The sequence below is a fragment of the Panulirus ornatus genome, chromosome 55 (genome assembly GCF_036320965.1).
Source record: "Panulirus ornatus isolate Po-2019 chromosome 55, ASM3632096v1, whole genome shotgun sequence".
NCBI classification, from domain to species: Eukaryota; Metazoa; Arthropoda; class Malacostraca; order Decapoda; family Palinuridae; genus Panulirus; species Panulirus ornatus.
In genome coordinates, this window is record NC_092278.1 from 13461130 (window position 1) to 13473218 (window position 12089).

At 40.5% G+C, this 12089-nt stretch overlaps 1 protein-coding gene across 3 annotated transcripts in view; it reads right to left on the reverse strand.

Annotated features, from left to right (window-relative positions):
• Positions 1 to 12089, reverse strand: part of LOC139765461 (decapping and exoribonuclease protein-like) — a 162033-nt gene that overhangs the window by 64123 nt on the left and 85821 nt on the right. For all 3 annotated transcript variants that reach the window (XM_071692833.1, XM_071692834.1, XM_071692832.1), the window contains exon 5: positions 10632 to 10727. In XM_071692833.1, the coding sequence (XP_071548934.1) occupies positions 10632 to 10727 (96 nt within the window). The remainder of the gene's footprint in view (positions 1 to 10631; positions 10728 to 12089) is intronic.

Here is a 12089-nt window from a genome sequence, read left to right on the forward strand (position 1 = left end):
CTTAATACCTTCCACAGAGCATCTCTATCAACTCTATCATATGCCTTCTCCAGATCCATAAATGCTACATACAAATCCATTTGCTTTTCTAAGTATTTCTCACATACATTCTTCAAAGCAAACACCTGATCCACACATCCTCTACCACTTCTGAAACCACACTGCTCTTCCCCAATCTGATGCTCTGTACATGCCTTCACCCTCTCAATCAATACCCTCCCATATAATTTACCAGGAATACTCAACAAACTTATACCTCTGTAATTTGAGCACTCACTCTTATCCCCTTTGCCTTTGTACAATGGCACTATGCACGCATTCCGCCAATCCTCAGGCACCTCACCATGAGTCATACATACATTAAATAACCTTACCAACCAGTCAACAATACAGTCACCCCCTTTTTTAATAAATTCCACTGCAATACCATCCAAACCTGCTGCCTTGCCGGCTTTCATCTTCCGCAAAGCTTTCACTACCTCTTCTCTGCTTACCAAATCATTTTCCCTAACCCTCTCACTTTGCACACCACCTCGACCAAAACACCCTATATCTGCCACTCTATCATCAAACACATTCAACAAACCTTCAAAATACTCACTCCATCTCCTTCTCACATCACCACTACTTGTTATCACCTCCCCACTTGCGCCCTTCACCGAAGTTCCCATTTGCTCCCTTGTCTTACGCACTTTATTTACCCCCTTCCAGAACATCTTTTTATTCTCCCTAAAATTTAATGATATTCTCTCACCCCAACTCTCATTTGCCCTTTTTTTCACCTCTTGCACCTTTCTCTTGACCTCCTGTCTCTTTCTTTTATACATCTCCCACTCAATTGCATTTTTTCCCTGCAAAAATATATATATATATATATATATATATATATATATATATATATATATATATATATATATATATATATATATATATATATTTTTTTTTTTTTTTATACTTTGTCGCTGTCTCCCGCGTTTGCGAGGTAGCGCAAGGAAACAGACGAAAGAAATGGCCCAACCCCCCCCATACACATGTATATACATACGTCCACACACGCAAATATACATACCTACACAGCTTTCCATGGTTTACCCCAGACGCTCCACATGCCTTGATATATATATAGAGATAGATATATAGATATATATATATATATATATATATATATATATATATATATATATATATATATATATATATACAGTTTCGGCGGGAAGAAATGATACCTACAATGAAAACGAACACCAAATATGGGAAATAGGGAAAAAATTATCAAACAGGGTATTTTCATTCATCCTAATACTTCGTGATGTCTCCTCTGAGCTTCCTAACTTATTCAAGAGTCTGGCATGATCCTGGCCAAGGATCTGAAGTATTCTTTGTCAATAATTTTCCACACCCTGGTGATCGTCTTTTTAAGGTGTGGGACGGACGTCATCTTGATAAGGGATAACTCATGCTGGATGTGTGCCCAGGGATTCTCAATCGGGTTGAGAGCTGGGGAATTTCCCGGCCACTCAAGCACTTTGATGTTTGTGTCTTCAGCCACTTTTTGACGAGGTCTGAGCCATGGCAAGGGGCCCCGTCATGCATAAACACACCTTCGGTCTGATGAAGGTCATAGAAATGGTGCATGTGATCCTTCAGCACATCCAAATAATTTGCAGCATGCACTGTCTCATTTTCACGGAGAAATATAAGTCCCCAGAATGCAATGTCTCATTTTTACGGAGAAATATAAGTCCCCAGCTCCATTGGCGCCACTGAAAATTCCCCAAACCTTCACTGAAGGAGGGTGTTTGACGACTTTTGTGGTGTATCTAGGATGGTAGCGGTTGGAGTTTGGGCTTCGGCGACAGTGCTTAACACAAACACCTACTGTCTTGAAGGTTGATTCATCGGAGAAACAGGTCTGCATCCATTTCTCATGGGTCCAGTCTTGGTATCTTCGTGCAAATTGAAGTGTACGGCACTTCATGCCAGCTGTTACAAGTGGCTTCACTGCTGCGTGCCGTGATGGGAGGTGAAGGTGATGCTACAAGCGTTCACGAATGATGCGGGTAGCAACGTTTCCTAGCAGCTCAGGGTACATTTTCTTGAGTTCTGTGGGCGTAATAAACGGGTTTTTCAATACTTCACACCATAGGATATTGTCTGTCTTCTGAGAGGTTTTTCTTGGCCTCCCACAGCGTGGTTTAGGGGCTGGAATCTGGGTGGGGGTAAGCGCCCTGCCGGCAGCAAGAAGCCTCAAGACGGTCGACCGAGAACGTCCAACTAGGGCATCGTCCAACTAGGGCATAAATATCTTCAATGGGGACGTTTTCCTCCCTCAAAGCGAGGATACAGGACCTCTCCTCCTTCGACGTCATGGATCGACCCATATTTACTGATGTGGGGCATTGTGGGGACACGAAATGGCATTGGGCAGTATCTGGGAGGTAGCCCAGGAAGGGGTGCTAAAATGATATGTCCACACATTGCAGAGTTTTCAGGCAACTGGGGCAGTCAGTTGCCCTAGGCTACGCTCGAGGCATGAAAACATGCCAGATGTCGCCAGAGAGAGCCACCACTAATATAAGGTGGTTTGTGGCGGTCTTTTTTGAGACGTATTTTCCATTGTGTTTCAATGGGATGAGTAATTTCTTTCCGCCGACACTGTATATATTTTTTTTCAAACTATTCGCCATATCCTGCATTAGCAAGGTAGTGTTAAGAACAGAGGACTGAGCCTCTGAGGGTTACATCCTCACCTGGCCTCCTTCTCTGTTCCTTCTTTTGGAAAATTAAAAAAAAAATGAGAGGGGAGGATTTCCAGCCCCCCACTCCCTCCCCTTTTAGTCGCCTTCTACAACACACAGGGAATACGTGGGAAGTATCCTTTCTCCCCTATCCCCATATATATTTTTTTTTTTTTTTTTTTTATACTTTGTCGCTGTCTCCCACGTTTGTGAGGTAGCGCAAGGAAACAGACGAAAGAAATGGCCCAACCCCCCCCCCCCATACACATGTACATACACACGTCCACACACGCAAATATACATACCTACACAGCTTTCCATGGTTTACCCCAGACGCTTCACATGCCTTGATTCAATCCACTGACAGCACGTCAACCCCTGTATACCACATCGCTCCAATTCACTCTATTCCTTGCCCTCCTTTCACCCTCCTGCATGTTTAGGCCCCGATCACACAAAATCTTTTTCACTCCATCTTTCCACCTCCAATTTGGTCTCCCTCTTCTCCTCGTTCCCTCCACCTCCGACACATATATCCTCTTGGTCAATCTTTCCTCACTCATTCTCTCCATGTGCCCAAACCATTTCAAAACACCCTCTTCTGCTCTCTCAACCACACTCTTTTTATTTCCACACATCTCTCTTACCCTTACGTTACTTACTCGATCAAACCACCTCACACCACACATTGTCCTCAAACATCTCATTTCCAGCACATCCATCCTCCTGTGCACAACTCTATCCATAGCCCATGCCTCGCAACCATACAACATTGTTGGAACCACTATTCCTTCAAACATACCCATTTTTGCTTTCCGAGATAATGTTCTCGACTTCCACACATTCTTCAAGGCTCCCAGAATTTTCGCCCCCTCCCCCACCCTATGATCCACTTCCGCTTCCATGGTTCCATCCACTGCCAGATCCACTCCCAGATATCTAAAACACTTTACTTCCTCCAGTTTTTCTCCATTCAAACTTACCTCCCAATTGACTTGACCCTCATCCCTACTGTACCTAATTACCTTGCTCTTATTCACATTTACTCTTAACTTTCTTCTTTCACACACTTTACCAAACTCAGTCACCAGCTTCTGCAGTTTCTCACATGAATCAGCCATCAGCGCTGTATCATCAGCGAACAACAACGGACTCACTTCCCAAGCTCTCTCATCCACAACAGACTTCATACTTGACCCTCTTTCCAAAACTCTTGCATTCACCTCCCTAACAACCCCATCCATAAACAAATTAAACAACCATGGAGATATCACACACCCCTGCCGCAAACCTACATTCACTGAGAACCAATCACTTTCCTCTCTTCCTACACGTGCACATGCCTTACATCCTCGATAAAAACTTTTCACTGCTTCTAACAACTTGCCTCCCACACCATATATTCTTAATATCTTCCACAGAGCATCTCTATCATATGCCTTCTCCAGATCCATAAATGCTACATACAAATCCATTTGCTTTTCTAAGTATTTCTCACATACATTCTTCAAAGCAAACACCTGATCCACACATCCTCCACCACTTCAGAAACCACACTGCTCTTCCCCAATCTGATGCTCTGTACATGCCTTCACCCTCTCAATCAATACCCTCCCATATAATTTACCAGGAATACTCAACAAACTTATACCTCTGTAATTTGAGCACTCACTCTTATCCCCTTTGCCTTTGTACAATGACACTATGCACACATTCCGCCAATCCTCAGGCACCTCACCATGAGTCATACATACATTAAATAACCTTACCAACCAGTCAATAATACATATATATATATATATATATATATATATATATATATATATATATATATATATATTTTTTTTTTTGCTCTGTCGCTGTCTCCCGCGTTTGCGAGGTAGCGCAAGGAAACAGACGAAAGAAATGGCCCAACCCACCCTCATACACATGTATATACATACGTCCACACACGCAAATATACATACCTACACAGCTTTCCATGGTTTACCCCAGACGCCTCACATGCCTTGATTCAATCCACTGACAGCACGTCAACCCCGGTATACCATATCGCTCCAATTCACTCTATTCCTTGCCCTCCTTTCACCCTCCTGCATGTTCAGGCCCCGATCACACAAAATCTTTTTCACTCCATCTTTCCACCTCCAATTTGGTCTCCCTCTTCTCCTCGTTCCCTCCACCTCCGACACATATATACTCTTGGTCAATCTTTCCTCATTCATTCTCTCCATGTGCCCAAACCATTTCAAAACACCCTCTTCTGCTCTCTCAACCACGCTCTTTTTATTTCCACACATCTCTCTTACCCTTACGTTACTTACTCGATCAAACCATCTCACACCACATATTGTCCTCAAACATCTCATTTCCAGCACATCCATCCTTCTGCACACAACTCTATCCATAGCCCACGTCTCGCAACCATACAACATTGTTGGAACCACTATTCCTTCAAACATACCCATTTTTGCTTTCCGAGATAATGTTCTCGACTTCCACACATTCTTCAAGGCCCCCAGAATTTTCGCCCCCTCCCCCACCCTATGATCCACTTCCGCTTCCATGGTTCCATTCGCTGCCAGATCCACTCCCAGATATCTAAAACACTTCACTTCCTCCAGTTTTTCTCCATTCAAACTCACCTCCCAATTGACTTGACCCTCAACCCTACTGTACCTAATAACCTTGCTCTTATTCACATTTACTCTTAACTTTCTTCTTTCACACACTTTACCAAACTCAGTCTTCAGCTTCTGCAGTTTCTCACATGAATCAGCCACCAGCGCTGTATCATCAGCGAACAACAACTGACTCACTTCCCAAGCTCTCTCATCCCCAACAGACTTCATACTTGCCCCTCTTTCCAAAACTCTTGCATTCACCTCCCTAACAACCCCATCCATAAACAAATATATATATATATATATATATATATATATATATATATATATATATTTTTTTCATACTATTCGCTATTTCCCGCGATAGCGAGGTAGCATTAAGAACAGAGGACTGGGCCTTTGAGGGAATATCCTCACCTGGACCTCTTCTCTGTTCCTTCTTTTGAAAAATTAAAAAAAAAAAAAAAAAAAAAAAAAAACGAGAGGGGAGGATTTCCAGCCCTCCGCTCCCTTCCCTTTTAGTCGCCTTCTACGACACGCAGGGAATACGTGGGAAGTATTCTTTCTCCCCTATCCCCAGGGAAAATATATATATATATATATATATATATATATATATATATATATATATATATATATATTTTTCTTTTTATTATACTTTGTCGCTGTCTCCCGCGTTTGCGAGGTAGCGCAAGGAAACATACGAAAGAAATGGCCCAACCCCCCCCCCATACACATGTATATACATACGTCCACACACGCAAATATACATACCTACACAGCTTTCCATGGTTTACCCCAGACGCTTCACATGCCTTGATTCAATCCACTGACAGCACGTCAACCCCGGTATACCACATCGCTCCAATTCACTCTATTCCTTGCCCTCCTTTCACCCTCCTGCATGTTCAGGCCCCGATCACACAAAATCTTTTTCACTCCATCTTTCCACCTCCAATTTGGTCTCCCTCTTCTCCTCGTTCCCTCCACCTCTGACACATATATCCTCTTGGTCAATCTTTCCTCACTCATTCTCTCCATGTGCCCAAACCACTTCAAAACACCCTCTTCTGCTCTCTCAACCATGCTCTTTTTATTTCCACACATCTCTCTTACCCTTACGTTATTCACTCGATCAAACCACCTCACACCACACATTGTCCTCAAACATCTCATTTCCAGCACATCCATCCTCCTGCGCACAACTCTATCCATAGCCCACGCCTCGCAACCATACAACATTGTTGGAACCACTATTCCTTCAAACATACCCATTTTTGCTTTCCGAGATAATGTTCTCGACTTCCACACATTCTTCAAGGCCCCCAGAATTTTCGCCCCCTCCCCCACCCTATGATCCACTTCCGCTTCCATGTTTCCATCCGCTGCCAGATCCACTCCCACATATCTAAAACACTTCACTTCCTCCAGTTTTTCTCCATTCAAACTCACCTCCCAATTGACTTGACCCTCAACCCTATTGTACCTAATAACCTTGCTCTTATTCACATTTACTCTTAACTTTCTTCTTCCACACACTTTACCAAACTCAGTCACCAGCTTCTGCAGTTTCTCACATGAATCAGCCACCAGCGCTGTATCATCAGCGAACAACAACTGACTCACTTCCCAAGCTCTCTCATCCCCAACAGACTTCATACTTGCCCCTCTTTCCAAAACTCTTGCATTTACCTCCCTAACAACCCCATCCATATATATATTTTTTTTTTTTCCCTATATATATTCGCCTGTTCCATATACACATACATAAACACCCACACATGCACATAAACATATATACAAATGTACATATTCATACTTGCTTGCCTTCATCCATATACGTAAGTAATCATTCATCTTTCCTGACTTATGTATTAATTATATAAGGACAATGTTTTTCAAGTGGTTAAGGGCACCTTAAGGGCAATCTTTGGTGTGTTTTTAAGGGCCTCTGAACCCAAACCCTGTATCTATATTAAAAAATAAAGTTTGCATAACTAATATTCATACAATTTCACTGTCCCTGTTATATGAAATACATTGGCAGTGGTGTAATACTACAAAACACTTAGGCTCAAATGCATGCAAAAAAGTAAAACAAAAAATATCACAGTTTGATAATACTTTCATCTATGTCATACCCAGTGGCACATTAAAGAGGAGTCAGGGCCTTCTACCTGGGCCTAACAAACTATGGTCCCTAAATCCTTAATATGTCACTGGTTCTAGCAGTACCACATATTAACAAAGATGCAGTGAGGGTGATGTTGGTATAGGATTTACTATTTGGCACTTGTAGTATCATAGAAAAAGCATTTACAATAAAAGCATATAAAAAAGAGGATATTGTGAAAGCTCACCTGCCCCATGATTGAAGTATTAAACAGGGTTTAAGATTTTTAATTCATCTTTAGACAGTACTAATATGCTTTCCATTCTATGAATATACAAATCATACAAATATGCAACATGTGGTAATGGTGTCAACAGGCTATAGTTTCCATGATACACTGTAATACCCTTGAGTATATTTTTCTCTAACATTTGTCTCTTCCTATCAAACTTTTTTTTCATACCATTGGAGGCATGTCACAGACAAAAATCCACATCAAGGATAAGCCTTAATTGAAATGTAGAGAGTATTAAGAAAAGGAAAAAGAAGAGACAAGGGAAAGTATTTACAAATTTTGGAAGTGAAAAAACTGTTTCAAAATGTCCCAAGGCTGGGCCTTAACTGAAATGTAGAGAGCATTAAGAAAAGGAAAAAGAAGAGACAAGGGAAAGTATTTACAAATTTTGGAAGTGAAAAACTGTTTCAAAGTGTGCCAAGTCACAGTTATTGGGAAAACATGAAAGGGTAAAGAAACCTAACACTTCAAGTTGTAGGGAAAGAAATAGTTATCAAAATGGCCCATCCCTGAGTTGGCAACAGCTACACGGTAATCACATAATGCAACAGCTTGCTGAGTATTGCGTGGTCTAGCTAAAGGTGGAGGAACCAAGCAGCCAGCTCTTGGGAGCAAATTCCAATAAATAACTATAGAAGAAAAGTGAACCGGCCTTGTGGCATAGGGCAAGAGTGTCACGTTTGGAAGTTAGCCTGGGAGAGTTATATGTTGGACCACATTTGACTCAACTCTATCAAGTAAGGATGCAGAGCTAAAACCACCCAGATATGATAGCAGTACTCCACACAAGGATGAATCAATCCCTTGTATAAATGGATCAACTCTCCAGATGAAAAGAAATTTCGATATCGAAACAGGACTATTTCCATAAAGTCAGGTTTCCATAAAAGAGTGGATGTAATACAAAGTTTCTCCATTGAGTCAAGTGGAATTACAGAACCTACAAAGGGGAGATGAAAGTTGTGAGTTTTCGATAGAGAGATGGGTAGAAACTGGGTCTTGGAGGCATCAAACTTAACTAGATTTTGTTTACCCCACTGAGATATCCTGTCCAAGTCTGAGTTTAATGAGAAACTTGTGTGAAGACAAAATGCAGATCAAGTGAGAAAAGAAGGAGCAGAAGTGAAGGACATTGATGAATGCAGTGTTGAGTTGTCAGCTTATGAGTGCATTTGATTATTTGTGGAAGAGAGAAAATAGTTGATACAAAGGAGAAAAAGTGGACACCACTGTTGATGGAAAGAGGAGAGGAGGTTTATCAATCAACACCCACAGAGATAGATTGGCCAAGAGACAGACTGGTCAGAGAGGAAGCTAGATAAGAAGGAGCAAAGTGAGAGAGGGAAGCCAAAAGAGAAGTTTAGAGATGAGCCACCAATGCCACACCATGTCAAAAGCTTTGGATATATCATGGGCAATGACAAGGCTCTCTAAAATCTTTTAGGGATGATGACTAAACTTTAGTAAGACAGGAAAGAATATCACCAATGGATTTTGCCTCATGGAAGCCTTAACGATGCTCAGTGAAGACTGTGAGATCCAAGGTGACTAAGAAAATGGAAGTTGAGGAGAGATTCAGACTTTGTAAATGGTACATGTCAAAGCAATACAAAAATAGTTAGAGTGGTCAGAACAGTCACCCTTCTTAAGGATGGGATGTATCAACACATGCTTCCATGAATAAGAAAAAGTTTTGGTTTTTACACAGAAACGGAACAGACAAGCAAACACAGGTGCAAATTCTGAGGTACGGTCTTTCAGTAAACAGGGATAGATGTCAACAGAACCATAAGTTTTGTTTGTGTTTGAAGAGAGAAGCACTTTTTGGACAGTCCATAAAGAGACTACAAGGAGGGGCATATGATAAGTAGGAGCATCAGGGAATGAAGGAATGTTAAGTGTCATCCAAAGTGGAGTCAAAGAAAAATATGAACCAAAGAGAGTTGCTTTGTGTATGGAAGAGACGGATATAATACCATCAGAGGAGAAAAGTGAAGGAACCATACAGCACTATAAGTTGTTACAGATGCCCTCAGTTAAAGACCAGAAAGACCATCAGTGGCTTAAAAGGAGAGGTTACCACAATTCCTTTGAATAAAGGAACACTCTGCTTGATAGATATAGTACTTGCAATGATTATAAGCAGTGATAAAACTTGGATGAGTCAAAAAAGAAGTGTTTCCAAGCCAATATGGCTGATCCCTTGCCTGAATGGCCTAAGAACAGGAAAGGTTGAACCATGGACTGGAAGAGCTCGTCTTGGAGAAAAAGGGGACAAATGCTTCCATTCTTGCAAGAGTAACCTCTGCTATGCTTCTGGCAGAGATAGAAGCATCACCACATAGGAGACAGTAATTTTGATGTGACAGAAAGTAAGACCAGCAATCCTAATATGGAGAGTGTAAGATGGTTCTGGGTACCACTTATACACTCCTGACTCAGGAAAGTAGTTCTGCCATGAGTGGCTGCTGTCAACAGCCTATGACCTAATGACTCATCTTTAGTAATCTAAAAGCTTTAAAAATCCATTGAGCAACCATGAAGCATGAATTTAAGCAAAGCATAAGCAAAATTTGAAAAGTAAAAAGTAAATTCTCTACCTATAGATTCAGCTCTTCTGAAGTAAGCATGCATAAATGACTGTCAGGTTTAATGATAACTAAGATTTCTTAAAAATAAAAAAAGGAAACTTGCACAATGCTCAACCCTTCCATCTGTGTGCATCATGGGGATCCTCTCTTTTATCAGTCATGCCATATCAAGAATTTAATTAATTTCCATGCTTCACTTCAAAGGATGAATTCAAGTATCAATTTTCACAACTGTATCAGATACATAAGTACAACATATGTAATACTCACTCTGTTGCACTTAATGTCCAAGTATCTCTGATGCAGTATGGAGTACCCATAATCTTTGAGAATGTTTTTCTCACACTAATAAAATCAGCATCTAACCTGAAATATAAACTTTCACTTTAGGTTTCCAATGCAATTTTAAATCCTTGCATATCATGAAAGTCTTTTACAGAAAAGAAATTCTTCAATACTCTGCTGTAACTTCCATCATCCAATTTCATGGTACCGTACTGTACTGTAGCAGAAACATAAAAAACTAAAAATCTCCGTCTTTATCTATTTACTCCATTCTCCTCACTTATATATGGTGGATCAAAAGCATGTAGCCAGGAAGTTCACTGTAACACATGTCACATCTAACATGTTAAAATGAGACATGAACTTCCAAGTTGGTATAAGCATCTCTATATTTTTTTCACCCAGCAAACAGACGTGATTAGCTATGTGGGACCGAAATATTCATTCTTACCTCTCACATCACACGAAATAGTTCTTTTTCTTCTTTTCTTTTAAACTATTCGCCATTTCCCGCGTTAGCGAGGTAGCGTTAAGAACAGAGGACCGGGCCTGTTTTGGAATATCCTCACCTGGCCCCCTCTGTTCCTTCTTTTGGAAAAAAAAAAAAAAAATAGTTCTATAACAACAAATCAAAAAAAGCTCCTAAAGCCTTAATAAATTTTCTTAAAACAGCTACACATCCTCTTTCAGCCCCATCTTTTCTATTTGAAATCTTACATAAAATAAATGTCATGTTACATGGTTCATCATTAATAACTATATTTAAGTTATCTTAATCATAATTAAAAAAAGCAGTGCTTTCTGAAAATTTTAAAATATTTAAGTTGCATGCTACTTTGACAATCTTATGTACTGATCATACCAGATTAAATCTTAGAACATTTGCTTTATCATTCTAAATCCTTGCAGGTGTACAACATAACTGATGTAGTTTTCACTTGCCTATGTCTAAATAAAAGAAGAAAAAAGGGAGTTCTGAAGAACAAAAAAAAATTTTCTCTTAGGACTGTCCCTGCAAGCCATGAGAGAATATCCTTAATCTCTAGGGATCAGAGGCCTCTAGCCCCTATCTTTTGGTGTAGTTACTACTTCTCACACTTTGCTAACCAACCAGACAGCTGTAGTGGTTAAAGGTCAATCAAGAAACTCTCTCCTACAATCACCAGTCACCATTCAATGGTGATGTCATAATCCTTCCAACTTTCCAAATGCACAAAACTGACCACCACATAATTCTTGAAGACAAGGAAGTCATCCCAACAGATATTATTGTCAGTTCAGAGAAAGACCTTTCTGAGAGAGGGGATGGTCAGAAGGAAAACAATATTGGAAAATTTACTTGTGGGGAAACCGCTCCTGAAACAGTTTTTCTGTCTTCAAAACATATTTTCTCTCCAAGGTCAGTTTGCCCAGAAAGCTGATAGCATAACATTATAGAGAAAG